Here is a 22,990-nt window from a genome sequence, read left to right on the forward strand (position 1 = left end):
CAGTCCTACTGTTCTTATTATTAGAGAGGACTTTGTCTCACTTACTGAGGGGGTTGTTTATGAAAAAAATACATTTTCTTATATTGAGAAATAAAAACTGATCTATTTCTTTTCTTAATATTTTCCTGTGTATCTTACTTTCAAATTTTTGTATATTTATCTGTTGATACAAATTTGGAATTGAAATCAACCTTTACTGCACCCTCTGAAGAAATGTTTTTACTGCTCTGCAAAAATTGCATTTTGAATTGTTTGAAACTAAATTGAGGTATAATGTGGATACTTGTAACTTAATACTGAGGTACTTTTGGAGTCCATGAGGTGGTGTTTCTCATGCTTTAGGCAACAATGCACTGCATTGTTTAAGGAATATTTAAAATGGGACAAAGATGTTCTGAGCTTCGCATGTATCCAGAGGATTTCTGAGGTTAAGAATTGCCCTAGAGAAATACAGTATGGTAATGCTGAGATTATTAGGAAAACACAATATGTCCCCTGAAATTCAAATTTCTGGTTGCATTCTGTATTTTTCCATAGCATTAAGAGACACTAAAATACTCCTTTCCTAGATGGTAGGCTCTATTTTGGAGGAATCCTGTAGGGAATATTTTGCTTACTAGAGTCTCTAGTAAAGAAAATAAAATTTCTTTTATATTGTAGAAACAGGAATTAGCATTTCGTTGCAGAATAAAAATTCCAAAAATTCTTTGAAAATCTGTGGTCTAGTTTCTATTTACGTTAGGTTTTCTCTAGTATCCTTCTCAATTATGTGTCTTCAGAAAAGAGTTGATCCCACCTCAAACAGTTTTTGCTGTGTAAGGTCAAGGTATAGGTAAAGATAAGTGTTTGGCTTGCGTCACAGCATTGAGGGCAATTACATAAGTTGTGCTTTTTTGAGCACCTAACACTAGCAGATATGAGTGAACTTTGTCTTCAGGTCTCTTCTCTCTGTTTATTTGCATATCTAGGCAGAATGAAGGTCTTAACTGGAATACTTGGTCCAACATTGCATACAGTCAAAACTCCTTCAGCAGTTCTGCAGATCAAACCCCAGGTTACAATCCAAGACCCTAAAACATGTTCAAAGGTCAAGGGAAAAAGCTAATTTCATAATTTTAATCTCTTCCCTTGGCAGAGGTAAAGATAGAAAATTTTATAGCTAAGAACTGAACTGAATAATCAGTAGGTTTTCCTAACTATTGTAGCAGACAGGTGCTCTGGGAACCTCAGCCTCTCCCAGCCTCATTTCATTCTGAAACCAGATTCATGAGGTGCATGGCCCGAGGCAGGAAACTCCACTGTGCAGCATGGTACTGATGGCCCAGTACAGCATCAGGGCTGGAGCCAGTGTCAACCCTGCTGCTTGAGCCAGAGGAATAATTAATTTCTTCCCCTCCCTTTGCACCCTCACTTGTCAGGAGCCCCTGCTCACATCTCACCCGTCTGTGCTAATTGTTTTCCAAATTAACATAGTGTTTCCTTTCCCAAGCTGATCAAAACCTCCCTCCAACTTCAAGTCACTATGTGACTTCCATCAGTTAAATTGTTTCCTCCTTAATCAAGTAATAATATAGCCAACAAAAAAAAGTTAAATATGACAAAGCAGTAAAAAACTGGATTCAAGGTCTCGTACTTGCTCCCAGTCCTAGCAGTAATAAGGAAAGAAATCCAGTTCTTAACTTTGTACAGATCAAGCATCTGAGAGCACAAGGCTCTGCTGCACCTTTCCTGTCTCATGCAGATGCAACACCATGTCTGCAGTAAGATGCCAGTGGTACTAAATCTGCTGTATTTGGTGGGGAAAAGCCTTTGTATTTTCCTTGTCACTATGCACCAAAAGCTGTGGTGTTACAGAGCTGTTGTGGGCGGTTTGAACTCAAGCATCTGGTAATCATGGTGACCAACTGCTTTAGAGGTATAGCAGCATCCATCATGACTTGTATTTGGATTTTGTTTCATAAAGTAAACTGCATACATTTAAAGCTCTTAAATTTTAAGGCAGAAGGATTACGTTCATGTCATAGCAATCCCAATTAATATTTTAAAATGCTATTCCATGTAATAAAAGAAGAACATCAGTTTTATAGTGCAGACCAACTTGGTACACAGTTCTTGTATACTCTGCTCTTTCCTGAGCTGCCTTTGGTAGGATCTTTACTGACTACTGTGGATCTCCATATCTTAGGAAGTGTTGGGTTTGTTAGGCTGGGTAGACTCATATTAGGTGCATGGCTACCCCACCAGCAGAGATCTGCCATACAGAAGGTGTCAGTGGGAGCTTTCTTCTTCATCTATGATGAAACAGTTTCATGTAAAGGTGCTGCAGAGAAATGCTGTGAACATGCATCGAGGTACAACTTTTTTTGTGTGTCATAGAGACAAATACCTAAAAATGTCTTCCATCTTTTGTTGCTTAATCAGCTTCATTGTTACATAAAGGTGTGTCTGAGGGGCATTATGCTAGCTATGGACTCCTGGGCAGGATGCAAGCATGCACTGACAGGCAGCAGGAGCTGTAAAGTGGCTGTAGCCCAGCAGTCTGTCTGGACTTTCACGTCCTACATGTCAGCAAGGCGAAATAATCCAAGATAATCCAGTGCTATACTTAGGTGGTCAATTGTTTGCATGTTCAGATTTCAGTGCGTATCTTTCTTACACGTGAGGTTACTTCAGACTGTTGTCATGTTCCATGAATCTCTTCATCAGCTGTGGTCTAAGTGTGGATACATTTTATGTCTACATCAGTTACCATACTCCAAGAGAAGAAAAAATGGCAGGTGTTAATCTTACTGTATTTAGTAAATTGAATGTATCTTAACACATGTAGTTTGATGTAATTTGAAGTATGGTAAAAAATTAAATTATATTGCATAGTTGCTCTGTACTGTACTGTACTGATGCCCCAGTTGTGTATACCAAGATTATCAAATTAATTGGTACTGAAAGAGTATCTTCCGGGGCTAATTATCTTTGATAATTGTGTTTATTTGAAGAAATCCAGGGAGATTGCTAGAGGACTATAACAGCCCCCTGTTAATTTTTTTCTGCTGCTGTACAGGAGACTTTTTTAGAGGATAGAAAAAGAAAAGCATACATTAGAAATAAATACTTTCATTGCATTTTTATCTAGTTATACTGTATCTCTTTTCCACAACAAAATTTCCCACAAGTCTAGGAGAAATATTTTCAGCAGAAGTAGGATAGGATGTTTGAGCAGGGCAGGATCAAGGAATGGTGCACTGCCATTCCAGCCTTCCTATTATACAGAAGAATAGATAACCCTTTATTTGGATACTAAGTAATCAGAATTATATTTCTGCCATGTTTCCTCAGAATACAGCTGCTTGAGGAGTAAAGGATGTGATAGCTTCTTAGCATTGTCACCTGTGTCCTCCTATCCGAATGACCAAGGTTTAAATAACAATAAATTGGTTACTAGTGTTAATATGGCTCAGACAACCAATTTTCCTGCAGTAAGAAGCCAGCTAGGTGTCTCAGTAGTCATTTAGAGGTCACTTGCCTAAAAATGACACCGTTCTCTGACCTGTTGTAGGTCTCACAGTTCAGGCTAATCATTGACAGGACATTTACGATCACAAGCTTTTAGTCAAGCTCTGATAAGACACTCCAGCAGTTCATGGCACATGAAGACAGCCTGCACAACGGGGACTCCAGCAAATGAATGGATTTTTTTGAGTGTTGGTGCAAGAAATTTGACTTTTAACACTGGAGATATAAACCAGCATAATGTATGGCCGACAACTGGAGAAATTTGTTGCTTTCTGGACATTAGTTTTCATTAGAGTAGTAACTGGGCTTGCTGGAGAGGGAAGATCTGTATGGAAAAAGGATCCCCACTTCAGCCCTGTGAGTGAAACACAGATGTTTTTGTATGACACATTCCCCAAGGAGTTTCGCTGGGGTGTAGGAACCGGGGCTTTCCAGGTGGAAGGCAGTTGGAAGAAGGATGGGAAAGGCTCCTCTGTCTGGGACCAATTCGTCCACTCGGAGTTCAAGGATGCTGGCAGCACAGATGCCTCCAGTGATAGTTACACCTTGTTGGACAAAGATTTGTCTGCTTTGGATTTTTTGGGAGTAACTTTTTACCAGTTTTCAATTTCATGGTCAAGGATTTTTCCTACTGGAGAGGTAACAGCTCCCAATGAAAAAGGACTCCATTATTATAACACCCTTATTGACTCTCTACTCTACAGAAATATTGACCCCGTGGTCACACTGTACCACTGGGACTTACCCTTGATGCTGCAAGAAAAATATGGGGGATGGAAAAATGAATCAGTAATTGATATCTTCAATGATTATGCCACCTTTTGCTTCCAGACCTTTGGGGATCGTGTAAAGTACTGGATTACAATCCACAATCCATACTTAGTAGCTTGGCATGGGTATGGCACAGGTATTCATGCTCCTGGAGAGAAAGGGAAATTAACAACCGTCTACTCTGTAGGACACAATCTAATCAAGGTACAGTATAGTAAGATTTTACAAACTGATCTTTCAGCTCTGTGGGAACTGGTAGGAGAAAACAGCCATGTAGTAAATGTTTTTTTTTTTAAATCAAGGAATATGAAAACATAGAGAAATAATCCTTAGGTAAGACAGTCTTTCTTAAATCCTCATGTTTATTTTATTGCTGTTGTCACAACAGCTGACTCAGTAACTGCTTTAAAGTCCTTGTTTGTTATGTCATTTAAACTATGTTTTGCCTACAAAATCTGGCTAATAAAGAGTATGATTTTCCTTCTTTATTCTTTTCAGTTAGTTAAATGCACTGTCATGGCCATTCACTTGGCTATACTGGCACGAGTATTCTATTAGTGTAAAATTACCTGCATTTGCATATTGGATCAATTCTACCAGCAATAGAGTATGTATATGTACAGTTTATTTAGAAAGTTCTAGCTTAGTAAGATCATAACGCAAAAAGTTTGTTTTGGGTTTGGAAGAAAACAAATGTCCCCTTCAATACTTGAGAGTTTGGAGATTACCTTATTTCCATTATGTTCTCAGAATTTAAATTTTTATGTCAGCCTTATTTTATTTATCATCTGTCTTCTACATAATTACTGAAATATCCAAAAGCTTTGATCCCATAATCAACAGCTTTAGCAGCTGCAAAAATGGGTCCTCAGTTCATTATATTCTTTCTCTGGGAAGGACAAAAAGAGAAGTCTGAAGTGGACTAAGGACCTATAAAGAAAGTGCAGATGTTCCTGATATTCTCAACAGCATTGCAGAGTTGACAGCATCCCCTGTGATAGATTATTAATTTCATTCTACAGAGTAACTTGTATCCTTATTTTCTCTAGCCATAATTTAAAACAATTTCAAATAACAGCACTTTAGGATAAGAATTAACAATAGCAAAACAGCACTTTTTTAATCTGTAATGCTCAAAGTACTTTACAGAGTTGGTCACTATCCTGTCTCTGATAGATCAGTCAGTATAATTGTCCCTGTTCAAACTATTCCCAACAAAGAATTTTTCTACTACCTATCATACATTATAAATGTAATTAACAAACATCTGAATATATTTGTCCCACAGAAAGAAGTATGCCTGTGGGAAAAATTATTCATCACTGACCATTTCTATTTCTTGTATTTGCTCCTGGGCTAGAACCTGGAGAATCTCCTTTTTCAGTGAAATCATGCTCCAGTCAATAGAAGTTTTATACACAGAAAATTCATCAAGCACTCTGAGTTACTGAGTGATTTCAGCCTTGGCACAAGATAAATTTAACTATAGAGATTTGTGAAGCATCTCAAAGAGAACTGTTGCTCAATTATTCTTTTTATTTCCAAGTGCTATATAAAATATATTTTCTATAATAAATGTAAAAGATACAACACAAGTTTGAAGCATTTCTTGCTTTCATTTCAGAGTGGCACAATCAATCAAGGACCAGTTAGGCAATATCTGCATTTTCCAACTCTGTAAAATCTGTGTAATCAGCATGCAGAGCAATGCCTCTGCTGGAGAATTGATTGGGTGCTCCATGAAGCCAAGCACAGCTGGGTTTGATACACAAATTACCAACCTAAGATCTTAATTCAATATCATTTAACTCTCAGATTTGATCTGATAGTTGTTTCTAGTTTTAAACTCAGTGAAGCTGAGTATAAAATAAATCACTTCAATTAAATAGGTAATGAGACTCTGAGTGGCACACAATCCATTTACTTGTATTTTATTACTCTTGGGCAGAAAATATTTTCACTCTGTGACCATTACCTCATGCATTGGCAGCTTTATCCTGTGGCATTATAAAATTTCTGAAGATTTTAGATGTCCATGAACAATCTTAAATTTGTAGTAATGTATTTGAGGAACTGGAATTTGATGTTTGGTGTTGGACTTGGAATGGAAGGTCTTGACGTACCAAGAGGTGTGTGAGGCAAAGTCTGTGAAAGCTGTTGAAAAGATTCCCGTATTTTTATGTCAGTGGCTTTAGGAAGAGCCACACTCTTGTCCATGACAGGGCATCATTTTTGAACAGGTTGTTAAAAGACAATATTCTCCACACCACCCTATGTACATTACCAGGTCCGCCCATGAAAATATGCTGAGCAGGAAAAACAGGTCTAAACTGTTCATCACTCTGGCCACCATTGTTACAGAGCACACTGATGAGTAATCATTCTCAAAAGCCTTTTGTTACACTTTGGATAAACTAAACAAGGCTCTATCACAAGTCCTACTTTTAGTTTCATTTACTGGTGCACTTAATAAATCACCATTTATTGAAAGGATAACTTCTATCTGATATAGCAATCATAAACTGAAGCTAAGTTTCATAGAATCACCAAAAAACTATAACCAACCATTGATGCTTATCAGTTGGCGCTTATCAATTATAAATTGCAAAGTGGTTAACTTAGATAAAGCTCTCTCTTCAATTGTATGATCATTACCACTAACACAAGGAACATGTGAAATCTTATACCAGATGGAGGGTGGCCACCAAAGGGTATCTCTTCTCTTCATTGAAGAAGACTGTTACTTCACAAAAGCAAGATGGAAAGCATTTGGTGATAACATGTAACTTGCCATGCAATATTTGAAAGGCACATCAAGAAAGATACAAAATCTATAAGCTTGTGCCTGAGGCAGCTGTATACTGAGGCAGAGAAACGAAAGCTGCACACAGAGCAATTGGATGGATTTATTTGATTTAACAGTAAATAAATTAGACATGAAGCAAGAAAATATAAATCAGGCAAATCATTGCAGCTGGAGCTAAATGAGATATATACCTGACATGTTGTTACCGTTTTCTCTGGATCTAGTTATATTCTTTATGCTTGGACTGAGGCCTGTAAAGATCACAAATTGCAGACAAGCTGTCTTACTTGTCCTCTGTATCAGTGCCCTACAGGCAGTTCTGGCTTCGCTATTCAGCAGGCAGAAAGGGGCTCTTTTTTTTTTTTTTTTTTTTTTCCCCTGTTAAAGATCATTCACACTCCTTTCCATCTGGCAGAAAAGCTCCGGAGAAAACTATCAGAATAAGATTTCCCTAAAAATTTTCTTCATGGACACACCTTCATATCCCATGCTGGAAACAAGCAATAAATTCCCTTTCAAACATGGTGTCTCCTATAGATCTGTCACAGATCAGGTTCCTCTCTGTCCCAAGCTGCATCACTCCCACCTCTCCTGGAGCTCTCACTATACCAGGATCAATTCATGAACACTGCTGCCTTTGGGATCTTTGGCTGAGCATGTCCAAGAGCAGTCCCATAATTCAGTCTCCATAAAAACCAAATTTCTGCTGAGTGAAAGAGGAATAATTCTTACCTTTATGTCCAACTATACATTTGCTTCCATTCATCCAAAGGGGTCTCCTTTCCTCAGGATCTAGAGAGACAAAGCTGCTCCAGTGCCAGTACTTCTTACAGGAGGAGAGAAAACTGTTTCCATCAAGTATGGCTCTAGGGAGGGACAGCAGAATTATCTATGCTTGTAAATGTCTTTGATAGGAAATTTTTCTAGCAGTAGATGTGATGACATGCAAATTCAGCACGGATCCACAGTTTGTTATTTGCAGGTTAACTTTCTTATACTTCTATGGTACTAAAGCCTCAAGACTTCACATCACACTCTTAGAAATTTAATTGCCAAATCCCAAAAACCCTTTTTCCTTCGCAAAGATTGAGCTTCAGAGCCTGCTTGGAAAATGAGGGCTTGAGCTCTACTGACAACATTTAATCTTTATCACAGACCAAATTGGCCTTGAACCGAAATATACTCTCCAAGTGAGCCACACACGACCGCCCTTCTTCTGAAGTGATGTATAACACCATCATCATCAGCCTCTCTATTCTACCTCTTCATGGTTTAAAAAAACAAAATTAAACACAATGGCATTTGTTTTGTGTGGTCATTGCTGAGATATTCAGGAAAACTGTTTGACTTTAACATATCTTAAGAATTTTAAAGTATCTGTCTTTCAATAGTAAGCTTTTTTTGTACATACAGGAGAAGTTAAAGGATCAGAATTGGAAGGAGTATGAAAATATTTCAAGAAGAGGGGAGAACAACATTGTTGTCTCTATTTTATTAAATTGACTTATCTTGCAATTTTAAAGGATTAATACTAACTGACTTAGTACACTCTGTGACTTTAAAGTCTATGGAATAATTTCTATATTAATACCAGGAAGATATGCTGAAATTAATGTGTCGTATATATCTGGAATAAATATACAATATTGATCCTGCTGTCACTGTGTACTTAGCCTTGACATCTGTCCTTGATCTAACAAGGAAAGTGAAAGATTAGGGATTAAACTGTAACTGAAAAAAAGGTAAGTCAACATTTACTCAAAATAGACAATTTGATGTATGATAAAGCTTTTAAATTGATGTTTGTTTCATATATCATCTTACAAAACTAATTATATTAATCAGTTGATCCATCAACAGTAGTTCATTCTTTGCCAGCACTTTCCATCTGAGAGTTTTAAACTGATTCACAGAAATTAACAACTCAAAACAGAATTATAGGGAAGCAAATGCTGTTCCCCCTACTATGTCTGTAAAAATCCTTACTGCAGACAGAGTAACAATTTTTTTCTATAGAATTAACTCTCAGAACTGAGACATCAGTGACACGTAGGAATTAGTGTATGGGGATCCTATCTTGACTCAGATCAAAGGTACTTTTTTGTACCTGATTTCTACTCCTGTAGAATTATACCTCTCACTGTATTCTCTACTGCATATGGTATTTTTAACAGTGATTTCACTTCCTTCTAATCAATGTCCTGTAGATACATATGAATGCAAGGAACTGTCCTCAATTGTGTTTTTCACATCTCAGTACTGAATTCTAAGTAGTTGTTTTTTGGCAAAGCCATCTTTCTCCACTTCACCAAGAAATGTGTGATTACACTGATTTACTTGGTCCTGTTATTATGCTGATCTGCACTGTGCATAATTCAGATTATTTCAGCAGAGTTTTTCTTGTTGACCCAACACAAATTTATAGCTTTAACTAAACAGTGGTGTTAACAGACTGTGGCTGGGAAAAAAATATCCTTACTAGGTGAGGAATCAGTAAAGGCAGAGAGCAAAGCAAGGCTGGATCCAGCAGGCACTCCAGGCTAGAGGAACCTTCGGGAGAGGACAGTGAGTATAAGAGAGGAAACAGCACTGCCTACTGAAGTTTTCTGATGAGACTGCTAAGAAATAGATTTTATAATATTTTAACTGTGTCTTCCAATTTGCCTAATGAGTACAATTCTGCTGACTTCCCTTTTCAGCTACAGAACCTGCATTTCAAAGGTTAATGTTACTTTATCAGTATTTTCAAAGCCAGACCTTGAACGAATGTTACGAGCATGACCTTAGAAACCATAAACAACTGATACACAAAATTTCACAAACTGTAATTCTTTGGTGCTCCCTAGCTTACCCAAGTATCTACCTGACACCATGTCTTTTGTTTTTTTTTAACTGTCAAGGCTGTGTGTTTCAGATAAATTAACTAAAATTATCATCAAAGGTAAGCAATGCTGTTCGGCTTGGGAATGGTGTCAGTCTAACTCAGCATTCCTGTTTCGCAGTGCTTTCCAACATTTTTTTCTGGGTGCAAACAGTTATTTTCTTTCCAGTTTAGGAATATAGAGCCACATGTCAAGGATAAGGTAAACCCTGAGTTACCTGACAGCTCCTCAGCTGGGAGAGGTCAATTCCCCTCCCCTGTGTCAGGTCCTCTGGCATAATTCATGCTGCAATCCAGAGCCACCCTTCTCTGACACCCAAGCTCTTCCATTTTCCTGAGGGACTCAGCAGTGCTAGTGGCTCCTCAGTCTCCTTTTATCCATGTAATTTTGACTGCTGTGGTCTCTTACTGAAGTAATTAACAGCATGACATTTGAAGGTAATTCTGCTGTGTGACAATGTTAAGCTTTCTAAAACATGATGATAAAAATTAAATATGATGTGATACATGGTTGGCTTTCCTTGTCACTAACACAAATAGCAAAACTTCTGTCTTTCCTGGAGAAGTCGATATTCAGCCAACTATCCCTACTAAAACATGCTGTATCCAGTAGGTGTTTTGAGATACTGCTGCCAAATTTCCTTTTAAAACCAAGGTGCAGCTGGTTTTAAAATTAATACTTAAAATGAATGAGCTTCATTCTGTACTGTTGTTACCGTCAGAAAAATTATTATTACTAAAACAACTTCAAAGAAGGAATGAACTAAAATCCTAGATCAAAGTTCTCACACAAAACTATGAACTGGAGGTGTTCAGAAAACAGATGTGATGCTTCAGGAGATGATTTAATGGTTACAGTGCTGTAGGACTGGTAGTTGGACTTGATGATCATGAAGGTCCTTTCCAACCATAATGATTCTATGATTTGGGTTCCAACTTTGCAGCTGGGTCCCTTCTCCATATTTTTACATCTAGGGACTGTTCAAGTCTCAAAAGCAGAATACTTACATGATTAGGCCAAACTGAAACAAGTGTATCCCATTAAGAGTATGGGGCGGATGTGTTTTGATCAGAGGAAATGCAGGTACAGTCCATAGCACAGAGCATCATGTAGCACAGAGCCAACACTGACAAAGGGAACCTAATTTGAGGTGCCTAATTTATGTACCAGTTGCAACAATGACTTAAAATTTTAACTGTATCAGCAATCATTGCTTGAAAAAGACCTAGGTGGGACTGCCTAGATCATGGTGTCCAAATCCCACCACCTTGTAGCAGCTGTTCATACCCCTGTTGGGACCTCTGCTGAAATTAACACCTATGTTAAAAGGCAACAAGCCACAGCCCTAGGGTACCATAGAAACAGCTCATAGGAGATGCTGAGCATTACCATCATCTCAAGGTGCCTTGCAGTGTTAGAGTCACTGCCCATTACACAATTACAGGGCAATTAGTGTATGCTTGTTAATATTGCCATAGAAATGTACAACAAAATGGATCCAGATAGCTGCCTGTCTAGCTGCCTACATATGCTAATATTTACTGCTATTTAATACTATTTTTCTCTCATCAGGCTCACGCACAAGTTTGGCATAACTACAAAACCCACTTTCAACCGTATCAGAAGGGGATGATGTCCATTGTGTTGGGGTCCCATTGGATTGAACCTAACAAATCAGAAGATGCATTGGACATCTCTAAATGTCAGCAATCCATGGAGAAAGTTCTTGGGTGGTTTGCTAAACCCATCCATGGAGACGGCGATTATCCAAAAGAACTGAAAAATGAATTTGCATTTTTGCCACGCTTTACTGAGGATGAGAAAAGCTACATAAAGGGAACAGCTGATTTCTTTGCTTTTTCTTTTGGTCCTGATAACTTTAAACCTCCAAGCACACTACCAAAAATGGGACAAAATTTATCACTCAATTTGAGAGAAGTACTGAACTGGATTAAACTGGAATACAACAGTCCTCGAATCTTGATTGCAGAGAACGGCTGGTTCACTGACAGCCATGTGAAAACTGATGACACCACAGCCATCTATATGATGAAAAACTTCATTAATAAGGCTTTACAAGGTTTGTACACAAATTAGTTGTTGGATGTTTCGCTCTGTAATGATTTATTCTTTTTTTTTTAAATGAGCTAACGTCAACCAAGTTAATTCAGCCTGGAGAAGAGGAGGCTCAGAGGAGACCTCATCACTCTCTACAACTCCCTGAAAGGAGGTTGGAGCCAGGTGGGGGTTGGTCTCTTTTCCCAGGCAAGTCTCAGCAAGACAAGAGGGCATGGTCTTCAGTTGTGCCAGAGGAGGTTTAGGTTGGATATTAGAAAGAATTTCTTTATGGAGAGAGTGATCAAGCATTGGAATGGGCTGCCCAGTGAAGTAGTGGCTTCTCCATCCCTGGAGATATTTAAAAAGAGACTGGATGTGGCACTCAGTGCCATGGTCTAGTAACTGCAGCAGTAGTGGATCAAGGGTTGGACTTGATGATATCTGAGGTCCCTTCCAACCCAGCCAATTCTATGATTCTATGAATTATTAATTGTTTATACTGAATAAGTACAAGTCATGGATCAGGATCTACTGGTGCTAGGTGTTATATAAGCAAAATAAAAAAACATAGATCCTGTCCCAGAGAGCTAACGTCCAACATCTGCATTGGATTTTAAAACTAAATTTTAAGTGCAAAATTGAGTCAGAAAATAATGAAAACAAATCTATGGGATACCACTTTTCACTGCTGGCATCCCACCTGGAAAATCTTTGTGAAGGAACAGATCCCAGCAGCAGGAAAATGAGACCATGACTACATGCTGCCAGTGCCATGCTGGGGTCCTACTCCAATGCAAAATGCATGAAGGCAGCAGCAGGAGAAGGGAGATCATACTGCAGTATTATCACATGCCAAACAGAGATATTATGTTTCGAAGACACACTTTTAATCTTGGTATTTTCCCTTCATAAAGCCAGCATACAGGGGTGCTCTCTGAAGGCAAAAGCTTTAATTTTGCATGCAATATAAATGCTGTTAATACCTAAAGTGTCTGCAAAAACAGTGTCTCTTTTCCCTCTCAGTCAGTTTGAATGTTTGATTCTGGGAGAGGGACACCTGAGCTGGCCTGAGAGCCATCCTCTGAGCCAGTGCCACACTGCAATCACGGGCTGGCTTGCATCCCTTTACAAAAACCTTCCCTATCCTCAGAAAAAGGAAAACATGAGTAATCACTTAATCTGACACCAAGGCAGGAAGCACTGTATCTTCAACAAATATAATCAAGCTTCTAATTAAGCTTATCCACAGATATTTAAAGTTGGTTCAACCTGTAAATTTCACGTTGTACAACAACGTGCCATGTCTGCCTTTTCCAGATTTTGAGGAGGCTATATTCCAAGATTTGGTTTATGGTATTTTAGATACTGCCTTGACACAAGAGAGGGGTCTAGCTGTGGGCCTGGATCTAGAGGTGTGGAACAGGTAGATTTCTGGACATGTACGTAAGACAATCCATGGTGTGTTTTTTTTTTAATCTACACCAGACCTGGCTGTGATAACCACCCATGGATTCACACCTACTGAATATTTGGTCAATGTTGAACCAATAACCACTTCTCAAGAACTGTCATCTTTTTTAACGTATCCATATACTTCAACCTCTGCTTTAAAATAGAGGGTTATCTCTTACATAATGCAATTTATGTGAAGCAAACTTCAATTTGTCTGACCGGGAATAAAATCTGGAACATATTTACATGTATTTATTTTTCCTACAGAGAAGTCAGGTATAAATTTGCTGTGTGCAGCAAAATCAATTAGGTCATATTAACCTCAAAGCATAATTTCTGTAGTCCAAACTGATTGATGGTGGCTGTTAACACGTAACAGGCTGAGGAGCTGTGCTCTACGTGTGTTCAAGGAGAGTGCTGTAAACTTTGTCTGTATCTTACGGCACTGAGAGTCACAGGAACATGTGAAGTTTAACACTCAGTGGCAGTGAACTGACCTCACTGATGATACAAGGATGCAATTGAAACTGCAGCTTCTTGGTGGCATTCACATGCCCATTGATACTGAAACTGGCAGTTCTTCAGAAGGACTCCCAAGGCTCCACATACAGCAGACACAGGAGTATCTTAAGATCTGCTTCCATGGAAGTCGCCTCAGGTGACACAGGGAGCTTAATAATCTCCTGACCTCTCCTGCCTTCACCTCCTTGTTCCTGTCCCCAGCCATCCCTGGGGTTTTTAGTAGGAATTTCTCATCCCCACTCTAATATTCAGTAAGGACCCTGGCTTCTCTTTCTGCCCTCACTTTTCAGCATCACTGCAGACAGTATTACAAACACTCTTACACTCATCCAGAGGACCCCTCCCTATCACCTGCCTAACTACTAAATTTTCCTACCATAATATATAGATAAAATAGTGCTTTTTTGTTACACATTTAAACAGGCAAACATTCTCATCAATGCATGCACCATCTCAAGTACCACAGCATCTTTTGCTCTGACAGTTAAACTTAATGCCCATTAATTCAGTATGCTTCTAGAAAAAAAATACTTTTCTCCAGTTGCCACTTATGCTGTCCCAATATATTTACTTTCATTTGTTCAACCTTCCTCACCACAAACATGAAGTACTCATCTTTACTTGCAAGGCCTTCATAGTTTACCTCTTTATCTTTTACACCATTTTCCACTTCTGAAATTTGCAGTTGATCTTTTCAAACATTTTTATACTTCCCCCCCCATTGTTTCCCTAATATTTAGAAGCTGCTTTTCTTGAAAATACATGAGATCTCATTGCTACATTCCCTCACCTCCTTACCAGTATTCTGACCTTGTCTGTCAACTTCTCATATACTTACATTGCAAGCTCTTGGGCTTTCTGACTTCTTAATCCAGCAGCTGGTAAAATATGCTTGACTGAGACAGTACTGCTGGTACCTTGTTACTCTGCTGCATGAATACAAGTAGTACCCAAAACTGCCTTCTGCTGAAGTTCCAGCTTGGTGACTAAGGCAAAAAGTAGAGTGGAAATATAAAATTATGCAAAGTTAAATATCCTGAGAAAATAAGGCAAAGCAATGTTGGGTGAGAACAGAGCTTTAAATCAAAACTTGATCTTTATTCCTGGCTTACTGTCAATGGATTACAGGTAAGACATTGTTTGCTGTCAAAATCCTCAGGAATCCTCAGGTCACTGCTTTGCCCTTGGTATTCCAGCCCTTATAAGGTTACTGGGAGGCATTTTCCTGAATTCTTTCCTAGCTTAAAGGTGGCAACAGGCAGGTGACATAGCTGAGCATGGAGTTTGGACTTTTACATCCATGCTGCCAGCTGGCACAAGCTGTAGGTGGGTAATGAATGTTGTTGTCAGTTGTGTCCAGTCAGAAGCTGCTTTGGAAGTTCTGCTGCCCTCCCTGGTGAATTGGGTTCCACATCCAAGAAAGCAGTCATTTATCATCCCCCTCAGTTATATGTACATGTAAAAGATTAAATGTATACTCTTTTGCAAGGTGGAGGGACATTAAGATTGACTGTACCCATTCTGTGAATAAACCAAGCCTTCAGGCTCTGGGCTGATCTACCCATCTTCTTCTAAAGGCATTACATGTCCTACAGTGACACTTTTAATTTTTAAACTTAGAAGCTGAATAGACATTCCTGAGTGTTAGAGCTTGCCAAGATCTTCCAAATAAATGTAGAGAGTTTCAGCTTCACAACAAATAGGAAGTCACAATCTAGATCAACTGTTGCACCCTTAATTTTTAGTCATGATTCACAACTTCTATTGGTATGTCTTACCTGCAAATTATCAAATGCAACTTAAAATCTGGATGTAGTCTGATATTTCCTGTTTGCTCAGTGCAGAAATAAAGCATCCTACAGAAATGTAATTTCTCAAGGAAACACTGGTGCATGTATATTTTTTAATGAATAAGGACCAAGATATATGTCAGTCACTGTTTTGCAATGAATTACAGTGGGACAGTAACCATGACTGTTGAGAAAACCTTCAAGAATTTAAAAGTGAATAGACCTTTTCCATAAATATCCCTTATGTTAAGAATATGTTAAGAATCCTAAATATTAGACTCACAGATGTTATTTTCTCTCACACAGCTATTAAATACGACAACATAGATGTGTTTGGTTACACAGCCTGGTCACTACTTGATGGCTTTGAATGGCAACATGCTTACAACATCAGGCGTGGATTATTTTATGTAGACTTCAAAAGCGGGAATAAGGAAAGGATTCCCAAGTCATCTGCACTTTATTATAAACAAATCATCCAGGAAAATGGCTTCTTCCCAAAGGAGTCTACGCCAAGCTTGCAAGCTCAGTTCTCCTGTGACTTCTCCTGGGGTATCACCGAGTCTGTTCTCAAGGTGAGTGTAAAATAATGGGAAGACTGCAGGATGCAGAGCAATCAACAGCTTTACTTTGGGAATAACTCATGGCAACATTCACTCAGGAATCCCAATGCACACTGCAAATAGAAGTTAAGCCTGGCACCAATGGCAGATCCATCTGCAGGGCCTTCCCTCACCTTCCCTCTGCTTGCATCTCCACGTGGCAGATCAGATCAGATCAGGAAATTTCAGACTAAGAAGCTGACCCCGACCAATTCTTCCTGGGTTATTTTTCAACCAGGGGAAGTTTCCCAATCCAGTTCAGCGTGTGGCCAGAGGGATGCCTACGACAGCATGGTGGAGAGGGTGGCACAGGGCAGGGACAGGGTGGTTATGCTGGTGGCAGCAGAGATACCTGCAGGCTCAAGGTCTTCCCTAAAGCTACTGAACAAGGTAGAAACAGATTCCTGGGTTGAGCCTGGCTCTGAATGCCACTTAGAATAGTGGGCAAGAAGCAGTTCTTAAAAAACACTTATACCACAGGCAAAAATAACCAACATCAGTGCATTTGGCTTTTGCCAGTGTCAGCTCCCTTTTCAAAACAGATGTATCACTTTTTCCAAACTGGTTCCAACAGTATCTGTTTCTACTTTAAATGTGGTACATAAGCTAACCATATGGATGTTGGCATACTCTTTACTCTTTTTTGTCATTGCATAGAGTCCAATGACCAACATCAGCCTCAGAAAATAACAGTAAACTCCATAATTTCACCTATTCACTGACAAACATAGGAAAAAAAAAAACCCAACAAAAAACCCAAGCAAAGCTATTCTATAGATTGTTAAATAATTAATGAGGAAATATGTAGCATGGAAAAGTGCATTTTCCTTAAAAAAAACCACAAAACAACCAAAAGCAAAACAAAAAACCAACCCATATTTAATCTAAATAGCTTGAACTTCACTATATTGTACTACAAATCCTGTAAAAGATATTTTTAAAAAATTAGAACAGTAAAAAAATACCCTGTGCTACACAAGATAGATCCTCTGCTAACCTTGTCAACTAATATGAAAGTAAAGATACAACTAATAGTAAGCACTAAAAGCTGTTTGTGTCAGATGTTTGCACAGGCAGGAGGACTACCAATAAAACCAGGGAGCACTATGCCACAGTTTCACAAGGCTGATCTCAGCAGCAGTGCCAAAACAATCCATGCCTGCCTCATATACCCCTCAGTCCTTGTTCTTACCACCCAGCTCTCCTGCCAGCTGCCTGAGAACTGCTGTTTGCATGACCACAGAGTGAACTCCACCCAGGAGATTATCTGTATAAAAATACGTCATGTAAGCTGGTAGTAGGGTAAATGCCAGTGTGTGGCTGTATAGAGTGTAATTTTAATGTTTTGTGTAGATGAAGCAATATAAGAGATGACCACTAGCGCAGGCAAAGGTGAGTCAGTTATCGTCTTCCCCTCGGAGCATTTGACATCCAGCACTAATCCCACAGTCACCCACAGGCAGAGATGCAGACTATGAGCCTGCAGTCATTTAATTGAACCCCACTGTAACATTTTTATTTTCACAGGCGGAATCTGTGGCTTCCTCACCACAGTTCTGTGACTCCAGCCTGTACCTCTGGAACGTCACAGGAGATGGGCTCCTGCATAAAGTTAAAGGGGTGAAGCTAAAAACCCGACCAGCACAGTGCACAGATTTTGTCAGTATTAAAAAGCAACTTGACCTCCTGGAAAAAATGACAGTCACTCATTACAGATTTGCACTCGACTGGTCGCTGATTTTACCCAATGGAGATCTGTCTACAGTCAACAGGCAAGTTCTCAGGTATTACAGGTGTGTGATCAGTGAAGCACTGAAACTCAACGTTCAGTCCATGGTCACCTTGTATCACCCAACTCATGCCTACCTGGGCCTGCCAGGTCCCTTGCTGCAGACAGGAGGGTGGCTGAACCCATCGACTGCCTATGCTTTCCAAGACTATGCTGCTTTATGCTTTCAGGAACTTGGGGATTTGGTTAAACTCTGGATTACAATAAACGAGCCCAACCGGCTGACTGACGTCTACAATGGGAGCAGCAATGACACCTACCAAGCAGCACACAATTTGTTAATAGCACATGGCATGGCCTGGAAAATATACAACGAGCAGTACCGGTCCTTCCAGCATGGCAAAGTGTCCCTGTCCCTGCATTCAGACTGGGCTGAACCTGCCAACCCCTACTTTGAATCTCACTCAAAAGCTGCCAACAGGTTTCTTCAGTTTGAAATAGGCTGGTTTGCTGACCCTATATTTAAGACTGGGGACTATCCAGCTACCATGAGGGAATATATAAGCATTAAAAACAGAAAAGGCCTCTCAAACTCTTTGTTGCCCTCTTTCACGAGTGAGGAAAAGCAGCTTGTCAAAGGTGCAGCTGACTTCTATGCGCTGAATCATTTCACCACCAGATTTGTGGTCCATGAACCTCAGAATGGGAGCCAGTATGAATATGATCGTGACATCCAATTTCTGCAGGATATCACCTGCCTCAACTCCCCCTCCCGTTTGGCTGTGGTGCCCTGGGGACTGCGCAAAGTTCTCAAGTGGATTAAAGAAACCTACGGCGACATTGACATCTACATCACAGCAAATGGAATAGATGACCAGTCCTTAGAAAACGATGAACTTAGAAGTTATTACTTGGGAAAATACATACAAGAGGTTTTAAAAGGTGAGTATATGATAGACTGATGATCCCCAGAACTATTTCCATGGCACAGACCCAGGTATGCCTTAAGCAAGCATATAAGACTTGCTCCAGCCAGCACAAGCAGCTCTGGTTGAGATGCAGGGAACCAGACAGCAGGGCCTGATTCTTCAGGCAGGCTCGGGGCAGATGCAACACAGCTGCAACAAAGCAATGGCATTGAGCCTTCACATGAACACAGCCACAGCTGCTCCCAGTTTAAACCATGTGAGAAGCCATCTGGGCAGGTATACACATCAGAATAGTTCAGAATTTAGTAGGAGATGGCACTTCAAACTAACAACTCCCAAGAGACAACTCTAAGCTCTGCAAAGCAAGGTGGGACCCTCCTTAATTGCTCTTGAATTAAAAGTAATTGAACAGGAAAGCACAAGAAAGTCAAAGACTTGGAGGGATGTACAGAAAAAATATAGCAGGTCACCAGTTTTTAGAGTTGCTTCTGAAGATTGAGTCAAATTAGACATGCAATGCTTCCTTGCATTCACTATTCCCTACTGGCAAGCACTAGAGAGTTCCCTGATCAGGATCTGGGGTGTTGAAAACCTCTTCAGAGACACCTGTCCACAAACATAATCAATGCATCCTGGTTTCTCATCTCTAGGAGTGTAAAAAAACTCTGAGACAGGTTTTACTCATGGCTAAGCATTGCTTCAAAGGCTTTTAGACACTAGCAAGAGCCAGAGCATTCCCCCTCCAGTGCTTAGCTGTTTCTCAGTTACTATAGGACTAATGAGCATTTGCTGATTTATTTTCCATGGTAATTTCACACTGAAAACAAAAAAACAGTAAGTTATTAAAGGAAAGAAGTTACTAAAGGAAAAAGTCATTTAAAGTTTTCTTCATCCTAGTATTCCCATTATAATTTTCAAATTTTCAGGTACTTTCTGGGCTCAGCATCTATGACAGGCATTTTCAAAAAGCTCCACTCATGGCACAGATGAGCAGCTGCTCCCTTGAGTGATCACAGATCGGTATAATAGAGCTGTATCTGGCTTTTCCCAAATAAGCAAGCTCCCAGCTCTAACCCTGTTCAAATCCAGCTTTCAGAGAGTAGGTGCAGAAAATTCCCAAATTCTAACTTTTTAAAAAAAACACTGATGAACTGTTTCTTCTTTGGGACATGGTTTAGCACTAGACTCAGATTTTAAAGATCTTTTTCAACCAAAACAATTCTGTGATTCTGCTTAAACAGTGGGAGCTGAGCATTGTTAGAAGCAGCAAGTGGAAAGATTTTATGGTACAATGGTGCTTTTTAAATTGATAATAATTTGAAATCTGAACTCACTACCAGGTTTGCAGGTCATGCAAGGTTTTATTAACATCTCTTTCTTTTTTCCCCCCCTTTTGCAGCGTATTACATTGATAAAGTCAAGATTAAAGGCTACTATGCATTTAAGATGACTGAAGAAAAATCTAAACCCAGATTTGGATTCTTTACTTCAGATTTAAAAGGAAAGCCTTCAATAAAATTTTACAATAACCTGATAAGCAACAACGGCTTCCCTGCCAACTACTCAGCCTGCCATCCCTCCAACCAAGAAAAGCAGTGCAGCTTCTGCTTGTTTGTTTCTCAGAAGAAGCCATTAATCTTCTTTGCCTGCTGCCTTTTCTCTACCCTTATCTTGCTTTTAACCATTACTGTTTTTCACAAAAGAAAAAGAAGAAAACATTTTAGGGCAAAAAGCACCCAGCGGATCTGTGTTGTGTTTTAAAAAGGGGGCACAAGTCCACTTCCAGTGAGATCCATCCCCGTCTGCATTCTACAGAGGTCAATGCAACTGTAGGAAAGCACTACGTGAGTCACTCCAGTCATACACACCAGGCATTTCATTGGAAAACGGGAAGTAACTGCATGCACAGGAAGAAGAGCTATGATGACATTTCTGTCTGGTAACAATAATTGACCTTCAGTCAAATGCATCTACTTTAAAAAAAACAGGCAGAAAATTTTATGACTCTCCTGTGCCTTGGAATAACCTTTCAGTTAGACTTGAAGAGATACTTAACTGTGAGAACTGATATGCACTTTTTTATTAACTTCTTTGGATGAAAACATCTTGTGATGTATATTCATGTTATGAATGCTGTTGAGCATGAAACTGCAGTTGTTAAGGTTTACAAATAAAACTGTTCTTAAACCCCACAAACTTTCAAGTACAACACTGAGTATGAAATGTGCTGGGCCAGCTTCTGCAGATACTGTGAAAAGAAAAAATCCAACCTAACTCCATTATCAGCCAACATACCTGTATCCCTTACACGCTGGATGAAGTAGAAATCAGATGTTTATATTTTAAGCAAAAAATGGATCCAAGTCAAAACAATATAAAAAAATATAAATATAAATATAAAATCACTTCAATATAAAATCACTTATCATCTCCAAAATGGAGCAACTGTAAAAATTTTTACTAGCAGAAAATATCCAAATAAACAGTCACTACTCAAGAAAATTATTACTCTCTACTCAAGAAAATTATTAATCTAATCCTTAATTGCACTTTTCCTTAAAAATATACTATCATCTTCACTTGCCAGTGCAAGCCATGAATGGGATAAAACCATGAGAGTTTATTGCTACTGCTGCATTAAACAAAAGCCACCAACCCAGGCATAATGCTCTCAGAGAATAAATGAACCTGCTGATCTCTCTTGAACTTCTCAGGCACCACACCCAGGTTTCCCTTTGTCTGGTTTTGGTGAATTCAGAAGGAGCCAAATCAGGTTTTCCCATGAGCTGCACTTTAGTTTTAAATTAACACTGGCCAGCCTTTTTAGTTATTGGACCAAATCACTTGCACAGATCATCCCTACCCAGGCAGGTACCATGCACCTCTGGAGAGGCTGTTCCAAAAAATGGAAAGAGCAAAAGGAGGCATCAGTAAATTCCTACTGCCTTATTCCACTTTACAATATTATTTTTCCAATGGCTAGTACCATTTCCAAGACAGAACAAAACCTCCTGTTCCTACCAGAAGCTGGTTATCTCAGTCTTAGGGTCCCTGAAACAGATGCACTGTGTCTCACCCCAGGGCTTCTGAAGACATGGGGCATATAAGTACTGTCTTCTCCAACTGCATCTGAAAACAAGATAGCATCAAACACAACGTGAATTATTTCCATAATTTAAACATTAGTGGCCACTTGCACACTACTAGAAACTTCGTAGGAAGTGCTGCTTTGAGAACAAGTGCCATCAACCAAATACCAAACTACCAATACTTTACCCAGCCTTGAACATTGGTTCATCAATGCACAAGACTTTCTCCACTGTATTTCAAGTACCAGTCAACATCACAGAAAGTTCATTAATCCAAAAGGTAAGGACTAAAAGGAGAGACTGGACCATTTTACACTATTACGTGGTCTACCTGTGCAACAGAGGTGTTAGAGGTGTGTGCATGCTTCCACCGCCCCAAGACACTGACTGGTTCTCACACACAGAACCAGGGAATCAAACTGAATCCTGTACAGGGAAACTCTTCTTCAATTCCACGTGCATTGCAGGAGCAGAGAATTTGGGAAGACTCTTTTAGCCACACAATTCAAATAGCACAAAGGCACAGCTTAAAAACATTAAGCAGGCTATCTACAAAGCCCATGCCTGTACAGTTGAACTTCTCCAGACTCAGACACTGGTGTCACACACCACTGTTGAACTCAGCAGAATCATTCAGTTGGGTGCTTTGGGTGATTTTCTGATTTTTATATGTGTGCACAGATGCTGTCCTCAACATGAAGCTTTAGCCACTTGCTGTGTTTCTGCATCACTTCAGCATTTTCTGTGAATCTTTTCTCAAAGCTGGATGCAACGTGGGCTTTACTGTAGCACAGAATACCACAAAATCCCAACTTGATGTTGCTGCATGGCAAATTAGTAACTAAGTGAA

The 22,990-nt window shown here is 39.4% G+C and overlaps 1 protein-coding gene across 1 annotated transcript; it reads left to right on the top strand.

Annotated features, from left to right (window-relative positions):
• Positions 1 to 3,651: 3,651 nt before the first annotated feature.
• Positions 3,652 to 21,407, top strand: KLB (klotho beta). Its single transcript, XM_008491893.2, has 5 exons — positions 3,652 to 4,485; positions 11,542 to 12,049; positions 16,098 to 16,366; positions 17,921 to 19,064; positions 20,451 to 21,407. Exons 1-5 carry the CDS (start codon positions 3,748 to 3,750, stop codon positions 20,810 to 20,812), a joined length of 3,021 nt encoding a protein of 1,006 aa, XP_008490115.2. The 5' UTR covers positions 3,652 to 3,747; the 3' UTR covers positions 20,813 to 21,407.
• Positions 21,408 to 22,990: the final 1,583 nt, after the last annotated feature.

Source organism: Calypte anna, chromosome 4A, assembly GCF_003957555.1.
Source record: "Calypte anna isolate BGI_N300 chromosome 4A, bCalAnn1_v1.p, whole genome shotgun sequence".
NCBI classification, from domain to species: Eukaryota; Metazoa; Chordata; class Aves; order Apodiformes; family Trochilidae; genus Calypte; species Calypte anna.